The sequence below is a fragment of the Monodon monoceros genome, unplaced genomic scaffold (genome assembly GCF_005190385.1).
Source record: "Monodon monoceros isolate NGI ecotype Baffin Bay Population unplaced genomic scaffold, NGI_Narwhal_1 Super_Scaffold_3, whole genome shotgun sequence".
NCBI classification, from domain to species: domain Eukaryota; kingdom Metazoa; phylum Chordata; class Mammalia; order Artiodactyla; family Monodontidae; genus Monodon; species Monodon monoceros.
The window spans coordinates 39,155,556-39,167,972 of NW_021703780.1; the positions used below are offsets into that span (position 1 = coordinate 39,155,556).

The window sequence follows — 12,417 nt, forward strand, 5'->3', positions numbered from 1 at the left end:
ATCTTTCCCACTTTTCTTGTCTGGATTCCAAAACCACAATCGTGGCCCATACTTGGGTGTTTGATGTGCCACCAGGAGGCCACACATGAATAACTGCACTGTTACCCTTGGAACCACCTATTGGTGACACTCCTAAAAACCCCACCTTCCTGGGTGGAAGGAATGATGAGAAGAAAAGTACAAGGGGGGGAAAACACCTTAACTTCAAATGTGGTCTGGTGGATGCAAAGCCTAAGAAATGGCCATTCATCTGAATGGAGAAAGCTACCAACAAAGGGAAATGTTAAGTCTCCTGTCGGCAACATCAAGTTGATGGGACTTTGGAGGCGCTAATGGTGGCAGTGGGAACACAGGTATAGGAAGATAATGAAAGTTTTCTAATTTCAAGAGAGAGTCCATAAGCATGTCTTTTCAGGGTATAATGACCATGTATTACCCCTGAAAAGAAACAAAAAATAACAGACTCACTGGAGGAGTTTCTTTGTCTCTAAAGTTTCTCATTACAATGAGTCAGCGAATGGAAGCATCTGACATGTGATGTGAACCGTGCTAAATAGGAACACAGCCCAGCAGCATGGCGCTTGTGCCTTTTCCAAAATGACTAGGTCCCTTGGGCCTGGGAGGTACGTCCGCCCCACTACCTGGTAATTGCTATCCATGCCGGCATCCAGGAGGACCTGGACCACGGCTCTGTGGCCATTCCTTGCTGCCAAGTGCAGAGGGGTGTGCTTCTTAGTGTTGCAGCTCAGGAGGTTGGGGTGTGCGTTGAGGAGCATCTTCACCACCTCCAGCCTCCCGTAGAGTGCAGCCAGGTCCAGAGGCGTCTCGAACTTGTTGTTGCGCATGGTGGGGTCAGTCAGCTCCTCTAAGAGGACCTTCACCACCTCCGTGTGGCCATACTGTGCTGCGCAGTGCAGGGCCGTCTCGTTGTCATTGTTCTAAAGAGTCACCAGGCGGATGATGTCAGAAAGGTGACCAGCAGACTGGCAGACGACTGGGGTAATCACACGTAAAACCATTGAAATTTAAACGAGAAAAATAGCAGCAACACTTGGGAACTAATAGAACTATGTCAGAATCCCGCAAACAAGCCCAACTGCTCCAGTCAGCCTCATCTGCCCCAGTTACTGCCAGAGGGGAACAGTCGGCACCTCAGCCTTTGTAGTCTCCTCTGTGCCAATGCAGACGTGTCTCCAGACGGCAAGGAGAGCCACCTTGGGAACACAGCAGGCCGCGGGGAGAAGCCCTGGCACAGATGGATGCCCGTAACATCACTGCCATTGACTCAATTTAAACTTCAACTGGTTTTACAATTTCTATTGAGCCAACCCCGTGGTCCTGATTCTGGATCTGCTGACCATCCATTGCCTCGCACACAAGCTTTTTGGAAAGAGTTTGTCATCTGCGTAGCTCCATGCATGCAAATCAATTGGCCAACAATGAAAGTTACAGAGCAGAGCACCCAAGATCACTCTCAACATATCAGCCAACAGCCACTGCCAGGGGACTGAGGCACCTGAGCTCAGTCACAGAGTAACGCGGTACCCAGATGCCACCCTGAGCCTGCTCTAGGAGCCTGCCCCAGCCAATGCATGCAGGACCTACAACTGTGCCAAGAAGGGTTTCTTAGGTAAGAAAGATACAATCAGACACCAGAATGTTTTGTGTGAGAGGTGCAAAATATTCAAGATTGTAACATTGCCATTAATTCAAATTCACAACCCCACAGGTCCTCTGATGTCAATTTTGTTTCAAACTAAAGGGAGAACCTGAGATAAAGCAGGAGAAGTTTGTGCTTTATCAACCATCAGAAGCAAAATGTTAATCATTCCAATTGTGCTCTTTCTTTTACTACTACTGACAATGTATAACTAGAGCAGGCACAGAGGAATTTCCATGACCTCTCCATTTTTAGAAGCATTAATGAAAATAATAATTCTCCCACAAGATTTTGAGATTCCTGAATTTATCCAGGAGGCTTCTGCCACTTTGGGGAAACAAAGCTTATGAGGGCATGTGTCCTTCAGGTCAATATTATGCACCTTTCAGTGGTCAAAAGGTAAAGATTAAATGTTTCCACAATTGCGTCAATTCTATTAATGATATTAAAAGTAACAGACTAGAAGTTACCCAAACATGCATGCAATTCCATCTGCTTTTGATCTGGCATTTAACTGCATCATTTTTTCCAGCTACACCAAGTGTATCAGAAAGATCCAGGGCTACTAGGCGCAAGGCCCCAAAAGGCCAGAATGATAGCAAAGAAATTTTTTTTTAATGAAACAAGGACAGAAGGGGTGGTAGCAGGAGCCACATGCAAAGATAAATGCACACAGATAAACAGAGGAAGCAGCACTGAGCTCCAACACAGCTCCAGGAGAGCAGCTGCTGAGAAGGTGCAGACAGACTTCTCTGGCCACAGAATACAGCCAGTTAGCAATGGCCTCCTGTGATACAGCTGGGTCCAAGGGGCGAATTCCATGTCAACCTGAAAGTCTGGAGGGCAGGAGAAACGCTGGGCTGGAAGTAAATCTTTGGGGCTCCCTGTGCCAAACAAACCTTTCAGGCCACCCATATGCCCACTTCCTATTAAGCTATGGCATGAAAAACTTAGAGCTGTCACCTCGTTTTCTCATGAGAAGAAAAGAGAGCTACAGCAATGAAAACTCACAGGAGCTTCCTGTAGAGGGATCCTGGGGCAGAGTTGCAACTCAAAGAAGTTTAAGAGGATTCTCAGCGTTTTATATCTCAAGATTAGCATGACAGCAAGGGCCAAGAAAGTCAGCTTATTCTCATTAAAACTCCAATCCAAAAAAACTCGTTTACTCTGAAGTAGACACTGCTATCTCTTTTATATCCAAGTTGTCTCCCAACAACCAGAATAATCTGTAAAAAGTATGTCATTAGGGCCTGAAGAACTGTAAACCTCTAGGGAAAAAAAGCCTTCTCTGGGTTTTTGCCAGAACTAAAGCAGCTACCACAGAGCTGCCTCGCTAAAGGCATGGTCTTGATCACTACCAGGCAAACTGCCTGCCTATGTTAAAAATGGCCTAACCACATCTCTGCAGTTTATATTCACAGTGTAGGAAGCATCTTATTTATGTTTCAGTCTTGCCAGACATGCTCTGGTAACTACAATACTCTTGAGTTTACGTGTGTGGTGACCACATCTCTCGACTACTGAACACAGGCCATCACAATGAGCTCTTACTACCGCTTCCCCTTGGAGCCTAACAATTTTCAGGGCAAGAAGTCACTAAGTTTTGGATTTATGGACCCACAAGAAAGAGAGGGATTCCAGGGAGGGTACAAACTCTCAACCACCTGGAATCCCTCTCTTTCACACCTTTCAAATCACACCATGGGTGCTTACAACACCCCAAGAGTTCACAGAATCATACTACTATGGATCTGGACTAAGGAAGGGGACTGAGATGAAATACCCCAATTTTCCCCCAAGGCTTCGCACAAACTCCCCATTCCTACTCATCTTGAGACCCACTTTCATTTTTTCCTTGCTAGGTCATTACTTCTAAAAATATATATATATATATCCCTATACCCTTTATATCTGGAGACCCCATTCAATGTATAAATCCATTACTTATGTGTTTTATATACATACACACACACACACACACATAAACTACGAAGAGCAGAAAACCATCTAGAAACACTCCCGTGACTTTTCTCCTCTGGGAACTATTCAAAACCATCACCTCCCAGTGCTTGGACTATAGCCCAACTGCACTCTTGTCCACCGTTGACAGATATCTAAGTTAGGAACACCGGGGCTACAGCTCTCTGGAGCAACGATGGTATAGTCTCTAGAAATATACCCAAATTTGAACAAAAGGACAAAGTGGGTCTACAAAGATTTAGAAGACACAGGAAAAGCATGAGAACCAAGTTCCTCATGTGGAGGAGGAGTCAGACTTACTCTGCAAAGCTCTGAAGGCAGAACTTTGACCAACAGATGGAAGGTTTAGGAAAATAGATATCAATCAAGCATAAGAAACCAAAAATCAGTGGAATCCAAAAAGAGGCTGCCAAGAGTAATTCTGCTTGCTACTAAGAGAAACAAACAAACAAATAAAATAAGGGGTAGATGGCCTGCGTTTTAGGTGAGAAAAGAGGAATCCTGCTCTAGTGGAAAGTTAGCCTAGATCAGTGGTTCTTAAACAAGCTTCGTTTTGGAATTACAAGGGAGCTTAAAGGTAACTAATATTGAGCCCCACACCAGGTCTGCCAAGGTAGCACCTCAGAGGGTAAAGCCCAGGAAAACTAATATTAAAAAGGTTACCAGCCTAGCAGACACCAACTTAAACATCATTCATCATCATCAAGAACAAAACAAACTGACATCGCGTGCCTGGTGATGCGATGCACTAAAAAGGAAGGACGAACATCACTCTGGTGGCATTACTGCCAAAAATGTATAACCTGAACCAAATCAAGAGGAATTATCAGACAAACTCAAACTGAGGGCCAGTCTACTAAACAAACGGCCTATGCTCTTCAAAAATGTCAATGTCATGAACGACTAGAAAAGGCTGAGGATAACTGTTCCAGATTATGTATGATCCTGGACTGTATCTTGGACCAGAAAAAGAAATTGCTTTAAAGGACATTATTGAGACAATTGGTGAAATTTGAACATGGATTTCTTTTTTTTTAAATTTATTTATTTTATTTATTTATTTTTGGCTGCACTGGGTCTTTGTGGCTGTGCGCAGGCTTTTCTCTAGTTGTGGCGAGCGGGAGCTACTCTTCTTTGTGGTGGGCGGGCTTCTCATTGTGGTGGCTTCTCTTGTTGTGGAGCACGGACTCTAGGCACATGGGCTTCAGTAGTTGTGGCTCATGGGCTTTAGAGCACAGGCTCAGTAGTTGTGGTACACGGGCTTCATTGCTCCATGGCATGTGGGATCTTCCCAGACCGGGGCTCGAACCCATGTCCCTTGCATTGGCAGGCAGATTCTTAACCACTGCACCACCAGGGAGGCCCCTGTGGATTACTTTTAAGTGTCTGGAGAAACAGACCTACCATAAAACGAATTTGACTACTGCTCATCTTATGATATTCAGACTAAGTTAAAATTGTTTTAAAAGGGGGTAAGTAAACAATTTTAATAGTTTCACCTTAGCTAAGGATGATGTACATTTGGACTGGTTTATGCTGACTTGCTGAAACAGGAAAAGGTCCATAAGGTGAAGAGGAAGATAAAAGCTCATGAAAACCACCTCTGCTCCCAGGAAAGGCATCTGCAACTTCTTAATTTCTACAGGTGCTTGATAGGACTTAGCACACAAATGTATTTTAGCAAAAACAATTCCTAGACACACCAGGTCAATGAAAACCCATAAAACCTAGGGAGGTTAGAACTGAATCAGCCTGAGAAGAGTCTGCATTCTTAGCACAACCCAAACAGCCTTATCCCTTAACGGAGTTTACGTCACTTGGCCTTTGAGGGGGTGGTGGGTGGGGTGGAGGCAAAGGGTAGTACAGTTGGCCCTCCTAATCCACGCGTTCTGCATCTGATGAGTCACCCAACCATGGATCAAAAACATTCTGGGAGAGGGACTTCCCTGGTGGTGCAGTGGTTAAGAATCTGCCTGCCAATGCAGGAGACATGGGTTCAAGCCCTGGTCTGGGAAGATCCCACATGCTGCGGAGCAACTAAGCCCATGCGCCACAACTACTGAGCCTGCACTCTAGAGCCCGTGAGCCACAACTACTGAAGCCCATGCACCTAGAGCCCATGCTCCACATCAAGAGAAGCCACCACAATGAGAAGCCCGTGCACCACAACGAAGAGTAGCCCCCACTTGCCACAACTAGAGAAAGCCCACACACAGCAACGAAGACCCAATGCAGCCATAAATAAATAAATAAATAAATAAATAAATTTAAAAGGTAATGCTTAAAAATAATATATTCCAGGGGGAAAAATCTAGAAAGTTCCAAAAAGCAAAACTTGAATTTACCAAGTGGCAACTATTTATACAGCATTTACATTGTATTATCGTATTACACTGTATTATTAGGTATTATAAGTAATCTAGAGATGATTTAAGGTGTATGGGAGGATAGAAGTAGGTTATGTGCAAACACTACACCATTTTATATAAGGGACTTGAACACAGTATCCACAGAGGTCCTAGAACCAATATCCTCTCAGATACTGAGGGAAGACTGTATTTCCAAAGAGAGAAGTAAGTTCTTATTCCATTTAGACGAAGTTTCTTTTATGTGTACAAAATCAAGGGATAGGAAAATGTGCTTTTAAGAAAAAAAGTCTTACCCTTTAATCAGAGCTTTATAAGCTAACTAAACTAACCACCAAGTCGGGAAACAATCACTTCAAGGTGCTTCCCCCCAAAACAAAACCCTGAATGGACCAATACAGCAATGTTGCATTAAGCTTCACTCACTAGTAACAAAGAATAAATTCCAAAACGCCCTTTCAGAAATACCACATGGTATATACCTTTTAAAATTAGGACCTTAAATATTACTAGTAACCAGATATTTTTACTTCATGTACATGATCTTATTTGAACTCCAAAATAATCCCGCCAGGTAGATGGTATACCCCATTTTATAGAAGAGGAAACTGAAGCTCAGAGAAATTAAGTAACTTGTTCAAGTCAACACCAGTAAGTGGCAGCACAGAATTCAAACTTGGGTCTGACTTGATCTGTGAGGGTTTTCCACTCTGCTGCACTACTTCCAAAAAAAAAAAAAAAGAAGATGAAGTATCTTCCTATCTTGAAGATTAGAAAACAGAATTGAAAGTGTGGGCAAACTAAAACTACTGTGTTCCCCCACTCCAGATCAAACTGCTTTTCCACGATTAGGGCCCAAAAGCTGAAGGAAATCTCCCGTAGAGCCTGCCGAGGTCCAGCCCATAGGGACCTTCATTTGCTAAATCAGTATTTTCAAAGAAAAACATGAACTATCTGCCTTGCATTTGGAAATGCGCAGAAGGACCTTACATTTCCCTTCCCAGCAGCTGCTGTATTATTCAGAGCCAAGTGAAAGGTAGCCGATGTGAATAATGCAGTGACTCAACCAAACTCCAGATTGTTGCCAAAAAGCAAACCTCATCGGAATGAAACCTTGAGTCAAAAACAGCAGGTGAGAGCGCAGAGGAGACAGGCTAACACCATCACCCAACCCACCAGCTTTGCCTCCAGAGGCAGCGGAGGGCCGAGGCCCGAGGCCGGACGTTCATCACTAGGCCCATCAGCCCGTTATTTATCCCAGCCTCACGGGGGAGGGAGACTCAAGGCAAGTGCCCTGCTTGGCCCTGCAACTTCATTTCCTATTTCTGAGCTGTTCCAAGGGCCAAGAGTGACCAAGCAGAGAGAGAAGCTAATGGCTGGGGAGAAGGGACTGAGGCTTCAAAGCCCCAGGCACAAACTCAAGGAAAAGAGACGGGAGCCACACCAGCAGCTTTTAAGAGTAAAATGGAGTCACCCACGCCCTGGCTGCCACACCTCCACCACAAGCTATTGTTCGGATTCCATCTCAAGAGAAATATCGAAAGCAAACTTAAAAAAAAAAAATTAATCTAGGAAGTACAATTTAATCATTTTCTGTGCTTATTAAAAAGTAAGCTACTTTGCGTAACATCTTTTAATTGCACTTTTCTTTTTCGAATTTAAATGCTTTTAGAAATCACAATAGTAAATTATGCCCATAATATGGTTCCTTCTATTTCCCCAGTTTGGCCACTTCTAAGCTTTTCAGCCATTCCAGGAAAAGAACCCAAGCTTTCCAGAATTGGTATGGGTTTTAAAAACAAAAACAAAACCCACTGAAGCTTCGTTTTCCCATTCCCAGGCAAGCCAGAAGCAGATGGGCTGAAGCAGACAAACGTCAGGTTGATGAAGAAGAGTCTGAGTGGATGAGAGTGGAAGCCAGAGAGGACCGAAGAGAAAGTGCAGCTTGGAGAAATGATGCAGAGAAATCCTGGCAGCGAAAAGTACACACCTTGGCATTGATATAAGGGTCAAAGGGGCCGTACTTTTTGAGTTCTTTGATCTCAAGAGCATTCTATAAAAAGGAGAGGAAAAGAAAATGTGATGATAAAATGGATGAAATATATCAAAGCAATGCACAGCCCCGAGGGGGCCCAACACTAGACAATTTGGATCTGCCCTCTGGGTGCCTCAAAAGGAAGTTAATGGGGAAGACAACCTCCAGGGCACCGCGCTCATCACCCCTCTCATCCAAGCTTCCAACTGAAGCAACATTAATGGTTTTTAATAAATCAGTGAAGTACTTGTAACCACTGCCTAGATGCATTAGGTTTTTCGAGCTATTGCAGACGTTGTGCCCAGCCCCTGCCCCACCCACCTGCCTGCCAGATATGCAAAGCACTGGGCTGGGTCCCACTTATCAGTGGACACTCCAGGCGGGAGGCGGCTGTGAGCAGGACAAGCTAGCATACTCAAGTGGCTCAAATATCCAAGCAGCTGTGTTCCAAGGCAAAAGTGAGCAAAGACAGGATTAGAAATGGTGGCTGAAAATTTCTTAAACGAGAAGGACTTTAATGGGTGACTAGATTTTTCCACATTGAGGAATATTAGTTAAAAGCAAACCTCTTTTATAAATTTCCTCCAGATAAGAGAAATTACTGTCATATTAGCCAGGAGGAGTAAAGTTGCATTTAGGTTCTAAAGAGGCAATTCTAAAGAGACAATTTTCCTTCCTAATGTTATAAAACAAACATCCTCATTGATGATCTTGAATGTCTGTTGCTCACCTACCCAGAAAATACAGCCAGAAGGGGGAAAGGGAGGCCAATGAACAGCTGTACACAAACAATCTCCAAGTGGAGAGAGCTGGGAGCACTGCTGTAGTTTTCTCACCCCTCACAGTGAAGCTGCCCTTCTCTGAATCAAAAGTGTGCTCTTAACAGCTCACTGAGAATGTGCATGGTCTTGCTGACAGGGGGACTTCAAGAATGGTTTCCTATTTTTTTGAGGAATAACCCTGATCTAATCCTCCAGGTGACTGAACGATCTCCTCTCAGCAAAGTCACTAGTAAAACAGTCCTAAGCTTACTGAGAAAGGGCAGCATCTCTCTCCTTCAAGCAAATAAGAAAAGTATCTACTTCAGTTCAGAGCAGAGAGGGCAACAGGAGAATGGCTTGTCATTCAGAGAGGGCCCATCTCCTCGCAAATCGACACCATCTCAGATCCAAACTACAGGGAGGTGTATTTTATGAGAGGTTTGTCTAGAACTTACATAATTCAAATATAACTTTCCCAAAGGAATAAATATAAAGAAGAGAAGGTACAGTCTCAGAGTATCTGAATCCATGGCCAGTGTGTGGTGTTTCTGCTCAAATGCTGCCTTTTTTATTTTTTAAGAATTCTCTCTGCTTTGTCAAAGCATGGTCAGTAGTAAATGAACATTAGAGGACACATGGAAATGACCTTCATTCTGCTGAATCACCTCAGACCTCCACTCACGTGTCTTTGTGAGTTCATTTTTCAGCACTAGCACTCGTACCACCACTTCTGCAAGTTCTGATGCACGTAAAACAAGGGCATGGTTCACATAGTACCAACACATGCTGGGAGTATTTCTGTTTACCAGCTAAAGCTGTACTGCCACGTTGATGGCAAAAGCCCACCAGTTTGAAATGAACTCCGGGCAATTTTGCAGGATTTGCATTATTTCCAGTTTTGCACGTTGAGGTGAGTATTTATAACTTTGTTACAGTACTATTCCAAATCTGCATGATTCAAATGCATATGAAATGCACCCTTCATGGTACAAGGTTTCCCTGACGCACTAGAAGGAGTAGCGCTGGGAAGAGGGGAATCACCCTTAGGCCAGGGAAGAGCTGGTTCCCTGAGATCTGAGTTACGGGACTGAGACGGTGATGGGGCTGCCAAGGTCTGGCTGTAGCTGAGTGGAGAAAGCTTCCCTTCCCTCCAACCTGTTCATTGACTTTGGTGTGTGAGGGCCCTTGATGGATGAGCAATCGCACTATCTGGGCATCTCCTTTCCAGGCTGCCAAGTGCAGAGGGTAACAGCCTTTAGAGTCAGCCACATTGGTCAGCGCGTCGTTCCTCAGAAGAACCTCGACCACATCCCTAGAAGGCAAAAATCAATCATGAGTTTGCAGAACCCACAAGTCTTTCGTACTAACAGTTCTGCACATCTGTTTGGCACAAAGCCCTTTCACAGAGATTATCTCACCTGGCTCCCCATCTCTACCTGAGCTCACCGCCCAGCTCTTCCTTTTATTCCATGAGCTACTTGTACAGCTGTTGACAGCAGCTGCGCCATCTTGAGGCACACTACACTGGCTCATCACCTCCTGGTGTTATCTGGGCTTTCTACATAATCCATCTATTTTCCATTATTTTGAAAACGTCTAGTCCCCTTGTCTAAACCTTGCAATGTTTCCTTGTTTGTGATGTTGAAACAGCATTCAGGGATAGAATTTACATAAAAGCAGTCATGCAAAACAAATATCATTATTCACCACATTATTCAGAGCACTTAGTGATGTGGGAGCTGGAAGCGGACACGCAGAGCAGAATTAAAGCGGTTGCAAACATAAGCCAGATGCATATGGTATCACTTGATACATCCAGAAAGAAGGACTTGGCTTCCTTCTTGGTGACACCACTAATTAAGTAGATATAAATGTATAACTATCCCTACGCACATGAGGTCAAAGAAAATCTCCACTGTAAATAAAAACAGCATCTGGAGATGAACTTGGCTAACAAGCTACAGTCATTTAAGTCTGAGATTCACTTTAATTCAGGTTACCCACCATTTAAGGTGGAGGGAGTCTCTACAGATTTTCTGTTAGCTTTGTCTAAGATGGTTATAGAAAAGACCACATTACAGGAAATGATCACATTCCATATATCTTAGAAAAGTTTAAAGTAGAAGGAAACAGCCATTGCTTCTTTCCGGCACATCAGCATCAATTAGGCTGGGCCAAATATTGCAAAAGTGAGACAGAATACCATGAGGTGGTAGGGCCCTGTTCTCGCTCGGAAAAATCTAAATGGTCCCAATAATCCTTCCCCATAAAAACTAAACTTCTACTGCTTATCTCCTTTAGTATTAGGCCTCAAACTCTCCCCGATGCCCTGTCTTCCGTTACACTCTGGTTTTCATTCTTCCTGGCAAATCTACGTACTGTACTCCACCACTCGGCCTGCTCCTGCTCTGAGCCTTGCCATTCTACCTCACTTGAAGGGCAGCGCCCTCTTCAAGCTGCCAAACCACTGAAACCTGTGCCTTCTCTCAAACCACCACCCACCCCCTTGCCAAAGCACACCTTCTCCAGAAAACTTCCCAGACAAACCCCACACAAATCACAAATTCCTGATAACCTCTCTATACTCAAGGGAATTAAATAGGCCATATTATTTATTTATTTTTCCCCTTAAAAATGGTTCTTGTTGTGGACAAGGCTAATTTTATGAGGAAAGAGTAGCAAGCAGAAAGATAAAGTCAACAGAAAGAAAGTTTCTCATGACCACTCGATCTATTTTCAGTTTATAAAGGGACTGGTTACATAATACATCATCCAGCACCATTATATTCTGGCTGCCCCACATTTGAGCTTCGTATTCAGATCATTGCAAGGCACTGCCCCATTTCAAAGGGGAAAAGAATAAGCAGAAGAAAGGTAAAACTTAACCTTTGGTTAAAGTTATTTTGGGAGTGGGGTGGGGAATGATGTTTATATTATACACTAAAGAGAGACTCAAGAATTCTGGACGGACTAAATTTAGTTTTTCTCTGTTCTTCAGCATCCCTGCTTTGTACACCTTTACAGAAGGAAAAAATTTAAAAAGACAATCTGAAGGCCTGGGTTCTGAAGAGTGGGGCAGGAATGTAGCACGTTAATACTTACTTATGGCCATTCAAAGCAGCATGGTGCAGAGGTGTATACCCAGTGCTGTCAACACAGTTCACATTTGGCCCTCTCCAGATGCTATAGGGGGAAAAAAAAAGACTGAAGTCACAAACCAAATTTAGAGACATCTAGCTGCCTGGAAAAGGATTCTGTGTGGCGGTTAACCAAACGGGTTACTTCCACATGACTCCTGATAAAAGAAAGCAGCTACTTACTACAGAAATGCACAGCACTGAGGGTACACAATGGGGTGCTGAACAAGGAGTCAAGTATCAAGACAACGGTGTCATCATTTCAGAGCTTGTTTTCCTGTATCATTCTCCTCATTGGTAACTTTATTACTCACTCATTCTGGGACTCGTGTCTCTGAATACTGTCAGGATTGTAAGAACAGCTCGTTGAAAGGTCATCAAAAATATCACTGAACAAGGGACTTCCCTGGTGGCGCAGTGGTTAAGAATGAGCCTGCCAATGCAGGGGACACTGGTTCGATCCCTGGTCCGGGAAGAT

The 12,417-nt window shown here is 43.9% G+C and overlaps 1 protein-coding gene across 8 annotated transcripts in view; it reads right to left on the reverse strand.

Moving 5' to 3' along the window:
- Positions 1–12,417, reverse strand: part of ANKS1A (ankyrin repeat and sterile alpha motif domain containing 1A) — a 187,845-nt gene that overhangs the window by 100,950 nt on the left and 74,478 nt on the right. For 4 of the 8 annotated variants that reach the window (XM_029244363.1, XM_029244361.1, XM_029244360.1 and 1 more), the window contains exons 2-5: positions 11,905–11,985; positions 9,958–10,114; positions 7,997–8,059; positions 642–938 (exon numbers count right to left, since the gene is read on the reverse strand). In XM_029244363.1, coding sequence (XP_029100196.1) covers positions 642–938; positions 7,997–8,059; positions 9,958–10,114; positions 11,905–11,985 — 598 coding nt within the window. Of the gene's footprint in view, positions 1–641; positions 939–7,996; positions 8,060–9,957; positions 10,115–11,904; positions 11,986–12,417 lie in introns of those variants that run through there. The other 4 variants (XM_029244366.1, XM_029244365.1, XM_029244364.1 and 1 more) reach the window with 2 other exon arrangements.